Source organism: Hemiscyllium ocellatum, assembly GCF_020745735.1.
Source record: "Hemiscyllium ocellatum isolate sHemOce1 chromosome 27 unlocalized genomic scaffold, sHemOce1.pat.X.cur. SUPER_27_unloc_4, whole genome shotgun sequence".
Taxonomy (NCBI): domain Eukaryota; kingdom Metazoa; phylum Chordata; class Chondrichthyes; order Orectolobiformes; family Hemiscylliidae; genus Hemiscyllium; species Hemiscyllium ocellatum.
In genome coordinates, this window is record NW_026867509.1 from 1,066,754 (window position 1) to 1,080,025 (window position 13,272).

At 43.2% G+C, this 13,272-nt stretch overlaps 1 gene segment (V, D, J or C); it reads right to left on the minus strand.

Moving 5' to 3' along the window:
• Nucleotides 1-800: 800 nt before the first annotated feature.
• Nucleotides 801-1,650, minus strand: LOC132808248 (T cell receptor alpha variable 19-like). The segment is given in 2 exon segments: nt 801-1,147; nt 1,599-1,650. Coding segments are annotated over 2 exon segments (399 nt in total).
• Nucleotides 1,651-13,272: the final 11,622 nt, after the last annotated feature.

Genomic DNA, 13,272 nt, shown 5'->3' on the forward strand with positions numbered 1-13,272 from the left:
ACTTTATTGGATCGAATGCCCAAATTCAGGAAATTTAATTTTTGTGACGAGCTACCAAAATAGGACTTTGTATTTCTCAGTTGTCTCCATAAGGATAAGAGCAACCCGATTGTCTATACACAGATTAAATATCCAGATGTGATTTGCTGACAAAGAATTAAGAAATTTGCTGAGAGGATTAGAAGTGTTCATTTCCGTCCAGCCTAACAACAGAAACGTCATGTGACTGAGACTTTTACTGGCGGCTCTGACTCATTAGGCAACCGCTACTCAATACTTTTAATTGGTTAGTGTGGTTCAGACGTGAGTTACATCCGACCTAAATCTTAATAATTTAAAACATGTCAGCGTTATCCTTGACCCGTGAATCGATAACATGCCATTCTGGAATGGTTAACGTGAATTGACAGGGACAGTACTCAATAATGCACAATATGTTTGCCATTGTTCAGATTATTCCAATCTTTCATTATTAGAATCTTGTTGCAAGTTATCGTCTCTCAAACTGAATGCTGCAGTTCCATTTTACTGGAGCACTTTGCTGGATCAAATCGAGCTGTTGAATTTTCAATCGCAGCCCATCGCTGTCACAGCATTTTCTAACGCCATCAAATGCACAAAATAATTTTATTTGCTTTACATTCACGATACTATTCGTTTATTTCAATATTGGATTTATAATAAGTAAAGATTTGTGTCCGAATGTCAAGTATCAGATATCATTGTGAGCTCAAGAATCGCTTCAGATATACTCCGGATCTCACTGTTCGCTGAACACACAATCATATACAGAGATGCTCTTAGAGTTTTTGTACAGGGTCAGGCATGTTCTCATTCTCTGTGGAACTCAGTGCGCAGTAATACACTGCGGAGTCTGTTAGTTCTGTACTCAACACATTCAGCTTGATAGTGCGGTTCACAGGATCAAAATTCCAGGAAAGCCGGCCCAGTGGAAAACTCCCCGTTTTCTCGCTGTATTGGTTTTTGTGTAGCAGAAACTGCACGGATCCGTTGGACGTTTGACGGTACCAGTACAGGTCAGGATTGCTGCTTATTGTAGTGTAATTACAGAACAACAGCACACCGTCCCCCTCTTTCAGTTTGATTGCAGCCAGTGTTTGTGAGATAGAATCACTACGACAACGTCCTGTAAGAGCCAGGAGTTATACAAAATTAAAAAAGGCACGACAATATACTGAACGTCCAGAATTCGCACATGTACCTTCATTAATAAACAGAGAAATAAATGAGGGAACTCAAACTAGATTACATTCCATATGTCGTGATCATTCCCCATTACATGTCGCGAAACCTGTAGTGAAACATGAAAACCGTCGGTGGATATAAAACTCTCCCCTCGCTAAAATCATCTGAATTGCCTTAGACCTGTCTGCATTTCGAGCCGAACTCTTCCACTGCTATTGGCTCATTTATATTCGCTCATTTCTGTCAGACTTTGCTCATTGTTGGGGCACTTTTAGATCCAGTTTTTTTTTTGGGAGAATGTATTGTTGCTTCTATGTTGCGCAAAGTGATTGAATACAATTCAATTCTCAGCAAAGAGCTGAAGCACAGACATAGACAGGTGTTTAACCTACCAGTTAGAAGAGCTGCAGTTGTGAAGAGGAAACCCAGAGCTCCTGGCAACATGTTTGCAGAGAGTTCACGGTGAATGTGCACACAACTGGCTGAAGCTAAAATGGTTCTCGTCAGGAGTTGGGTAATTCAGGTTGAGTAATTTCCGGACCTCTGCTCGTTGGACCATTGTTGGCAAAGGCATCGTGTGAAAGCCAATGAGTACCAGGCTCCTTTGTTCTTCAGATGAGCCAATCAGCTTCGAGCTCGATTGAGCCCCACGTCATATTATGACTGATGTGATAAACTAACAAAGTTCAGAATACGGGTTACTGGATCCGGAAGGTTCACTCGGTTTTCTCATCACAGTTGCTGTCAGACCTGCGTGATTCTCTGGTTGTTTGTTTTTGTATTGGATTTCCAGCAACTGCAGCTCTTTGTTATTTTTGTTTCACCAACTGGAGTGATTAGAATCAGGTGGATCTTATTGACTATGAGATCCTTCAATGGGACTGTTAAATCGATGGAGCCCTGGGCAATAGGTACAAGTACCAGATTTTGAGTCGCCTCACTTCAGGAACAGACTCCAAACAGGCTATCCATGGCCAGTGTCCTGTCCACATATAAATGAAGGGTGACTTGCTGACGAAATGTTTGTCTCTGTGCAGTTATTTCAAGAGAAAAGTAAATTTGTTCAGCTATAAACATGGTATGGACAGAGATTAAACCAAAAGTTGTCCCATATCGATTATTGTTTCTGTCAGCATTTATACAAATGGGAAATAATTCATCCTGTTCGAGTATGAGATCTGTGGAGTCTCAGGTAACAAAGCTGGTCTCAGTCTTCGACAATCCCATTAGCTGATGCGGAGGACCAGTGGGTCTGGGAGATTCTGATATAATAGTGAGGAAACAAATAAATAAAATTTTAAAAAAGCACTGTAACAGTACAATTGAATGTTGCTTCTGAAGCATTTCCTGGTATGATACACTGCAAGTGCCTTTCATTAATTTTACTTTGTGCCATCGTAAACATAACTCCTGCATGAGTATCAAATACAATGCAGTCCATCAAACACACGGCTCCCCGCCACATTGTCTCAGATTATACAAGGCTAACTGATTTCTCACCGAAAAGAAAGACATTCTGTTAAAGTCTCCCTCATTTGAATGGGCATGGTGAAAGGACAGAGGTGCATGCGGATGTAAATTCCAAATCCTGACTAATGTCAGTGTAAGTTTGCCAGGTTTACAAGTGACACAAAAATAAGTAGCATGGCAATTGGTAATGACTGTGACTTAAAGAGTTTCTTGGAAGACAAAGTCACAGACTGTTTCAAAGACTGTCACTGTACCATACTCTGGCGAGATCTCCAGCAAATTTTCAAAAAAGTAATAAACAATTCATGAGTGGAAGGAAAAGCAAATCGTGAATTTTCAACGGCCATTTTCAAGATGATGGCACGGTGGCTCAGTGGTAAGCACTGGCATTTCATAAAACCAAAGTCACACGTTCGATTTTAGTCTCAGGGAGCTGTCATGATGGAGGGTGCACTTTCGCCCAAAATCTGCACGGATTTCCTATGGGTGTTCTGGTTTCCTCACACAGTCCAAAGGCGGGCAACTTAGGTAACTGAGACGTCCGAGTTGCAGGGGGAGGTAGGGTCTAGATGTGATTTTCTTCAGATGCTTGGTGTGCTCTCGATGGGCCGAATGGCGTGCATACACACTGCAGGGATTCAATGTTTAGATGTGTATATATTGACCTTTTTTAAATGTTTTTATTGGTAGGATGTAGGCAATGCTGTCTGGCCAGCATTAACTACCTGTCCCAAATTGTCCTTGGGAAGGTGGAGGTGAGGTGCCTTATTAAACTGCTGCAGTTTACCTGCTCTGGGTTCGACCTACAATGCCATTGGGGGGACGGAATTATCGGTTTTTGAACAAGTGAATGCTGTGCCAGTCAACCGGGCTGCTTTGTACTAGATGGTGTCAAGAATCTAAATACTTGTTGGAGCTGGACTCATCCAGATAATTGGGGAGTATTCCATCACAATACTGAGGTGGGCCTTGTAGATGATGGGCAGGATTTCGGGAGACAGGAAGTATATGTTACTCCCCGCATTAATCCTCGTCAGTGACCTGCTCATGTTGCTGCTGCATTTCTGAATTGTGTCCGATTGAGTTTTTAATCATTAAAATCCGCACGAGGCAGACAGTGGGAGTTTCGGTGAAGTTAAGATAGCGTTACAGGACTTGCCACTATTCTTTGTTCATGTTTCCTTCAACTGTGATTTGACCTGATCTTTAACACAATGCTTGCTAGGTTTCACTTTCTTCCATGTCTTCTTCAACCGTTTCTCATCATTCTACCCGCTTCAAGCATTACTAAAGTATCTCTCCACTTTTCTTTTTCTCCATCACACATTCAGGTTTGCAAACATATACTTCTTCCACCTCCATCTGCATCCCCAACTGTCTTCACTTCTGAACAACTTTAAATTTACATGCTGCATGCATTCTGGTGTGCTTTGCTCATATTTCCATTATCACAGATTTTGGCGCCAAGAATTATTAACACTGAAACTTCAAAATCACCATACTGGAACTCCCACTCTATGCTGGTTTTAGTACGCGCTCTCCCTCTGTTTGTTACACTGTGCCTTCATTGCACAGAGATAGATTGCAGTGTCATTAAGTCTGGCGTCTTTCACAGTCAGTGTACTGAGTTTGTAGCCTCCACTGATTGAAGCAGTGATCCTTTCGGGCTGATCATTTTCCCTTTTGGCCATCACCAGATGCTGGGGTGGCTGATTCTGGACCTGTCTGTACCAATACATTGCTTTCGACATAGTGGCAGTGGAGCAATTCATGGACACAATTCCCACTTCATGAACAACCATCCACGACGGAAGTTGCGTTACATCACCTTCTCCAGTCACATCCCTCGAAGTCAGAGTGGAAAACATCAGGAAGATTCTGCAAATTCGGAACATTATCAGATTGTAACACCAGCAGCAAAATCAATTGTCCACGTGGTTCTGTTGAGGAACTGGAGGCAATTGTTACATTTACACAAGTAAATAGCGACAATAATGCACGTTTGACGTCTAGCACAGACCAGCCTTGCTGTTGGAGTTGCAGAAGAAGCTGAGTGTTGGGTTTGTTCCTGTAACAAGCCTCTGGCAGTGAAGGGTGCTCACGCTCTGGAAGGTCATTCCTCCTTCAGCCGACGTCATCAAAATTCATCCCAGGTTCACACTGCCATCTAGTTGAATGAACAAATAACTGCGGCATCCACATACTCGCACAAATTCCACTTCACACGATACTACTCAATGAAAGTAGACATGTCCTCCTTCCCACTGGAACAATGTGAGCAGCTGAGAATCTGCATTTCAATTGCATTTGCAGCATCCAACGATTTCAGACGATGTTCCTCCTGCGTTGTAATCAAAGCTTTATTCCTCAAGGCAATTTTTGATTCATGAAGCAGTAGAATCGAATGCTGCTTTTGCTGCATTTACTGGGCAGATATATTATAATCGCATTTTTTTAACTTTATTTCCTCTTATTGTAAATGTAACTCCTATATCTATATCAGCTGCACTGCAGTTTGTCAAGTCAATGCCTCATGGCCACATTGTTCTGGACAATTAGAGGAAGGCGTCAGCATTGCTAGCCACTCCCACACAGGATTGGCAAATGTTTTAAAAGGAAAGAAAACACAAATTGGTAAAGTCTCCAACATCTGAAAGGTACGTGACAACGTGAGATCCAAATTCTGATCCGTTTACAGATGACACAAATATAAATAGTAAGTGTTGATGATTCAAGGAGCCCATAAGATGACCAGGTTATCACCTGCTGCAGTGACTGTGACTAATGCGTACTCTGATGAGATCTCTTGTAATTTTGCAGCAGCAAGAAATGAGCAATTTATGAGTTAGTGCAAGACCAAATCATGAATTTCCAGGAAGCATTCCACAGATGATGGTATTGTGGCTCAGTTGTTCGGACTGCTGCCGACCAGCACCAAACACCCCGGTTCTATTTCAGCTTCAGATGTCAGTCTGCACATTTTTGCTGTGTCTAAGTCAGTTTCCTGCGGGTGTTCTGGAATCCTCCTACAGTCCAAACGTGGAGCTGAATTAGCCAGAGGCGATGCAGTGATAGTTTGGGTGTGTTTTTCCTCAAAGACCCGTTGGTTCCAATACCCTGCTGCCATTCTGTCGGGATTCTGTGTTCAGCGTGCTTAAGCGATTTTTTTTCAATTTGTGAGATGTGTGCGTCGCTGGCTTGTCAGTATTTATTGGCCGTTCCTAGTACGTGTTAAGGATTTTGGAGGAAGCTGCCACCTTGAAACTCTGCAGTCCACATGCTGTCTGTGTCCGCATAATGACATTGGGCAGGGATTTCTAGGACTTTCACCAAACGACAGTGATGGAACGCTGATATGTTTCCGTGTTAAGATGGTGATTGGCTTCGACGAGAACTTGAAAGTGGTAGTGTTCCCATATATCTCCTGGCTGTGGAAGTGTTTGTGGGTTTGGAAGATACTTTTGAACGATCGCTGGTAAACCTCTGCAGTGAAACTTGCAGTTGGGCACACTGAGTGGCGGTAATGGAGGGAGTGGAAGGCTGTGAATGCTGTGCACATCAAATGGACTGTTTGTTCTTGGGTGGTGTCAAGATTCTTGAGTATTGTTGGGGCTGCGCACATTCAGGCAGGTCGAGAGTATTCCATCACACTCCGAACTTGTGCCTTGTAAATGTGGGCACTCTTTGGGCAGTCAGGGAGCACGTTTCTCCCCACAATAATCCGAGTGTCTGACCTGCTCTTGTCCCCATTGTGTTAATGTGGTGAGTCCTGTTAAATTATTTGTCATTACATCCCCCAGGGTTTTGACACTGAGGCATCCAGTGATGATAACATCACTTTAAAGGGAAAGCTATCATATTTTCTTCATGTTTTCTTTTATTGTGATTTAAGTTGACTTTTCACCTATGCGCATCATGCATGTTATTTTTCATTTGCTTCCAGTTCTACTTCAACAGGTTCCCAACATACTGCCCACTGCAAGTACTATTAAAGTATCTCTTTACTTTCCTTTTTCTCCATCATTTTTTCTGATTTGCAAATATACACTTCCTTCACTCCCATCTGTGTATCCAATTGTCTTCACTGCTGACCATGTTTAACTTTAGCTGTTCCACACTTTCTGATGTATTTTCTTCGCATCTCCCATATCTCGGCTTTTGGGGCACAGAATTAGTCACAAAGATACTTCAACATCAACAGACTGGAACTCCCAATCTATGCAGGTTTTAGTACACACTGTCCATCTGTTTGTGACACTGTGCCTTCATTGCACAGAGGTAGGTGGCGGTGTCATTAAGTCTGGTGTCTTTGAGAGTCAGGGTACTGGTTTTGTAATCTCCAGTGATTGAAGCGGTGATCCTCTCAGGTTGATCATCATCTCTTTTAGCCATCACCAGATACTCGGGTGGCTGATCAGGGAGCTGTCTATACCAATGCACGTTGGCAGCTGTTCTGGCAAAAGCGCAATTCATGGACACAATGCCCATTTCACGAACAACCATCCACCGGGCGAGTTGCTTCACTTCACCTTCTCCGGTCACCTCCGTGAACATCAGACTGGAAAACAGCAGGAGGATTCTGAAAATGTGGAACATTATCAAATTGCAAGACCAGTGGTGAAAGTAATTGTCCACATATCTCTGGTGTGGAATCAGAGAGAAATGTTATTTTTATAAGAGTAGATACCTGGAATAATGCATGTTTTACGTCTAACTCAGAACCACCTTCTGTTAAAGTTGCAGAAGAATCTGAGTCTTGGTTTTTGTTTCTGTAGTACGCCTCTCATACTCACAGTTGCTCACAGACTCTGAAAGGTCACTCCTCCTCCAGCTCTCATTTTCAATATTAACAGATTCGCACTGCCCTCTCGTGGCCTATACAAGTAATTGTGACATTCACTCATGATAGTTCACTGGATACTGCTAAATGAAAACAGGTCTGCCTTCGTTCCCTGGAGAACATGTGAACAGGTGAGATCCTGCATTTCAACTTCGTTTCCACCATCCAATGAGTTCGGAATGCGTTCCCCCTGTTTTTTAACCGAAGCGTTCTTCCACACAGTGATTACTCTTGGAGAAATGTCCCCACATTCATCCTGAAATATCGATGTGTACTTGGATTTGTGTGAATCCTCAAACTGTTACACAATGTTTATGGCAGGTATCATGTGCGAATCCATGATAAAAGGTAGCATCACCTTCATCAACCAGAACAGGGGGAGCGGGAGAAAATTAGAAACTTTTGGCCAATATCATTGCTGAATGCAGACTACAAGATTCTGTCTGAGGTCATCGCCAAAGAGGTCAGCGAGATCCACCCTGTCATACCACGTAGAATGACTTCAGTGTGCATCAGTCTCCTCAGGGATGCAAAAGCCTAAACGGAGGACACGGGGGTGGATAACTGCCTCACCAGCCCGGACCAGGAGAAGGCCAATGACGGGATGGATCTCGTACACCGACATGCAAGACGTGCTCTCCAAAATTGATTTCGGGAGATAATCTGCAAATGGATCTGTCTGCTCTGCACTAACAATTTCAGTGCAGTCTCAAACAATGGGTGGGAATCAGAAAGCCTCCTGATCATATCCAATGTCAGGCAGGGCTGTCCCCACTCTTCGGCCCTGTTCGTGTGTTGCAAACAGCCTTGTTCGTGTGTTGTATACAGCCCTTTGCTGAGTACCCCAGGAAGAATGTGTGCCTGAGATGGGTGACTATTGCAAGCAGCGTAGGTCAGTAGTTCAAAGCCTCCCTGTACATGGATGGTGTTACGTTTCAACTGTCCCCTGGAGCCAAGGTAAATCGAGGCAAGTGTGGAGGCCATGTTCTTTGGGAATTGGGCCGACTGATCGTTCGTTCCCTTCAGCGTCGGGACAGAGAATTGGAAATTGCTCAGAATATCATTCAGAGCATGCACAAAATGTTGAGAGGAGCGCAGCACCAAAATAAAGCAGGAACTGTTCTTTTGGGAACACTGCACCCTTGCTATTGAGGCCTAAGGTATTCTCTCTGTTTTTGGACACGGTGCAGGTCTGGTCCATTCCCTGAACATGCGCTGTTTCAGTCACCCAAACCATTTTCCACATCATCTGGAAGCCTAAGATCGATCGAGTATGCAGGGACCCCATGTACAAAACTATGGATAAGGGGAGTAGATATTTGTCCAACGTTGCCCTCATCCTGGGACCCACTTTTGTGTGTGGCTGCATCAAGCAGTGTGTCGATCCTCGATATATAAATAACAAGTTTCAATATGCACTGAGGTTCTATCAACCCCCACTGTTGTCAATTATGTGCCTGGCCTCATAGCTACGGAATTCTCCAAGTCGACGGACCGTCCCGTATCATCTGCCCTGCATCAAGAAATTTGCAAAGCGAAACACCTTTGACCACCAGTCTATCCAAGAAGTGGAAAGCACATAGCATCCTCAAGACACTGACAGAAAGGTGGATCCTTTCTGGAAGTTCCCTAAGCAGACGCACACAGTAATTTTGCAAAATGCCCCCTCAACAGAACTTTCTAACAAGTACCAACATATCGCTGGTCTGGTGGTGAGAAGGGCATTAACTCTCAGATCCTCCATGCACACCCAGTCAGCCCTGCACCAGCGCACACTGCCTTTGTAGGGTTGTGAGGGATTAGACTGTCAGACAATTCCTTCTGGATTGTGCCTTTGCAAAGGGAGTCTGGAGGAAGTGAAATTATTTGTATCGGGGTCGTGTTGAGCAGCTCTGTGACACAGGGACGCACATCGAAGCACCACCGGTTTGGTGAAACACACTCTTTGATATGCCCAAAATGTATTGATCTTCCAGAACAAGGAGTTGGCCCCCATTGAGGATTGCAGACTTGCACATCCCAAGGTCACTTCCATGGTCAGGGACACACTAAAGCTTGGGGCAGCTGCCGCCAAGATGCAATGGGGAAAGAACACTGCCTGAGGTCTTTCTGCTGAAGGTAAATGGGGGTCTGTTCTGTTATTGGATCCTGCTCGTGCCTTAAGCATTAGTATATATTAGTATTGCATTAGTTAGACAAGTGTTGGTTTTCTGGGTAGATTCAACGTCCAATTTTTTTAGTTTTTGTTACTTGATGTGCAACTGAATAAAACTGAACTGCTTTTGTGAAAATGCATACAGACAGATTTGTAATGAATAAAGTATATTTTTCAAATGAAAAGAATGTAAATTTATTTCTGTTAGATACAACATTCCCCCCTGAAGACCGACGTTGACAGCTCATTACACTGAATCACTTCGTTGGGATCTGTCAGAAATCATTCTTTATAATGGTGTCTATAAGAAAGTGAAATCTGACGATTTTAGAGTAGAGTTGGAGTCATGGTTAGTGTGGAAACTGGAAGGGTGTAGGGTAAGAGTGGCAGAATTAGTCTACTTGGCCCATCGAATCTGTGCTGCCATTTGATCATGGCTAATATGTTTCTCGAATCCACTCTTCTGCCTTCTCCCTGCAAGCCTTGATTTCCTTATTGACCAAGGATCTATCTATATCTCTCTTAAATACATTCAATGAGTTGGTCTCCACTACTTCTGCTGCAATGAGTTCTACATATTCTCTACCCTCTGGTTGAAGAAATTCCTTCTCATTTCAGTTCGAACGGGCCATTCTATTCAGTTTCTCAGTATTCTGTAAGTTTCAATCAGATTTCCACATCCTTCCAAACTCCATCAAGTACAGACTCAGAGACTTCAACTACCTCTAACATGACAAGCTATTCATCCTCGGATCATTCTTGGAAACTTTCTCTGAACCACCTCCAAGACCAGCACACCCTTCCTTAGAAATCAGGTACAAAAATGCTCACGACTTTCAAAATGCTGTCTGACCAGAGCCCTATACAGCCTCAGTCATGCTTCCCAATCTTGCATTCTGATGCTCTCAAAATAAATGCTGACATTTAATTTGCCTTCGGAACTGCCAACTCAGTACTGAAACAGCCACTTCAGCTGTGCTGAACCGATATCCCAATCTGATCTAGTCTCAATGATGAGCTTGCTAAGCTTAATATTTATGCTCGTGTGTGTGTGTGTGTGTGTGTGTGTGTGTGCACGCATCTCTGTGCATTTTATATTCGTGTGCTTTTATGTGTGTATCTTTGTGTTTCTATCTGTCTGTTTGTGTGCCTGCATGAGCATGTGTTTCTATGTGTGCGTATCATTGTGCGTTTTGTCTGTATACACATGTCTGCACTCAATGGGGGAAATGTGGATGGACGTTGCTCTCTTCTGTTTGAAATGACATAAGGTCACCACCTGCTGGCGGATCGACGCTACTGCACGAGCGATAAATTTTTATTCAGGCATTTTTGTGAGGGATCCTCTTGGGAATTTTCTTGTTGGTTTCTTTCTGATTTTAGGAGAATGGAGTTAAAACTAAGGTCCATGGATTAAAAATAAGGAGGCATAATGTTAAACAGAGATTAGTGGAAACCATTCTGAGGCAGCTGAATTCATGGCATCGTTTTTGGCTCTTTGCAGAGGGAGGAGGAAAGAGGTATAGAAATGTAACAGTTACAGGAGACTAAGTCGTAAGGGAATAGATGGGCGTTTTGTGGCTGGAAACAAGAGTCTAGAATGGTGTGCTGGCTGCCTGCTGCTGAGGTGCTCCATGTCTCAGAGCAGTTGCAGGACATTCTGGAGGGGAAGGGCAAAGAGTCAGTTGTCCTGGTACGCCTTGGTATGAACAACATAGGCAAAAAACTAAGATGAGATTCCAAAAGCAGAATGTATAGAACTAGGAAAAAAATTGAAATGCAGTCCCTCAAAGTTACTCACCTCAGGATTACTACCAATGTAATGACGGAGTCAGAATCGAAATGTAGGATGTATATGATGAACACCTTGCTTAAAAGATGGTGTAAGCAGGAAGTTGCCAGATTGTCCGGGCATTGGGACTGGTTCTGGGGGAGGTGGGCCTACACAAACTAAACTGGTAACACTTGGGCAGGGCCAGGAGTGATGTTTTGGGGTTTAATTGGTTAGACTGGTTGAGAAGGGGTTAAACTCGTGTGACAAGGGAATGGGTACTGGAGGAGTAGAGCAGCAAATGGTGAAAGGAAGGGAGATGTAGAAGCATGAAAAATATGACTAATGAAAAGAACAGAAAAGGTAACGCTGGTGAAAAGACCAGGGGAGGTGGTCTGAAATCTATATGTTTCAACGTGAGAAATATAAGTGGAAGGGATAGGCCCTGTCAAAGCAGGAAGTTGGAAGTTGTGTGTGGATTCTGTGAAGATGAGAGTGGTGCTAAACGGTGGTGCTTCATTCAAGAACACGGCAATATTGTAGAGGAGAAGGCTGAGTTACAGGCAATTAGGCTTGAAACTGTTGAGGTTAGTAAGGAGGAGGTGTCATCAACTGTAGAAGGTGTGAAACTAGATAGGTCCCCTGCGGCTGGTGGGATTTTTCCGAGAATTCTCTGGGAAGCTAGGGGGAGATGACGGAGCCTGTAGCCTTCATTTTTGATTCGACATCATCTTCGATTCGACATCATCTTCAGGTTTCAGGCCAGACGAGTGGAGGATTGCAAATGTTGTGCACTTGTTCAAAAAGGACAGTTGAGATGACATAGCTAATCTCACACCAGTGACCCTTATTTCTGTTGTCGGAAAAGGTTTGGAAAGGTTTATAAGAGATAGGATTTATAATCACCCTGCAGCAATAATTGGACTGGAAAGAGGCAACATAAATTCATCAAGGACAGGTTTTATCGCACAAATCTCATTGACTTATTTTGAGAAGGTGACCAAGTATGTGGATGAGGGTAGGGCAGTTGATGTGTTGTGCATGAAATTCAATAAAGCTGTTGATACGTTTCCACGTGATAGGCTGTTCGAGAAAATGTGGAGACATCGGGAGGAGGGTGATTTAGCAGACTGGATTAGAAACTGGCTTTCTGTAAGAAGACAACGAGTGGCGGTTGATGGAAAATATTTTGCCTGGAGTCCAGATACTAGTGGCGCGCCTCAGGATCTGTTTTGAGACGCTTTATAAACGAATTGAACGCAGGCATAGGTGGATGAGTTAGTATGTTTTTAGATGATATTAAAGTCAGTGGAGTGGTGAGTAGTGTGGAACAATGTTGCAGGTTGCAAGGAGACTTGGATAAACTGCAGAATTGGTCTGGAAAGTGGAAAATGGAGTTCAATGCAGACAAATGTTGGGTGACTCACTTTAAGAAGAATAACAGGAAGGCAGAATACTGGTTCAATGGAAAGATTCTTGGTAGTGTGGATGTGCAGATTGGTCTTGAAAAGCAAAAGGTATTGTGTGCCTGAAAAAGCATTAAGGGAGATAGGTCCTCAGGACCTGGTGGGATATATCCCAAAATATTCAGGGAGGCAAATAAACAACATGCTGCTGTATTGACAGACATCCTTGTATGCTCTTTTGATATAGTTTTGATCCCAGAGGACTGCAGAATAGACAATGTTGTCCCATTGTTTAAACATAATAGCCTGGATAATTTAGGAAATTACACGCCTGCGAGCTTCACATCAGTGGTAGGGAAATTATTGGAAAACATTATCAGCTACAAGAGATTTACGTATTCAGTACCATTTGATCTTAATTCTG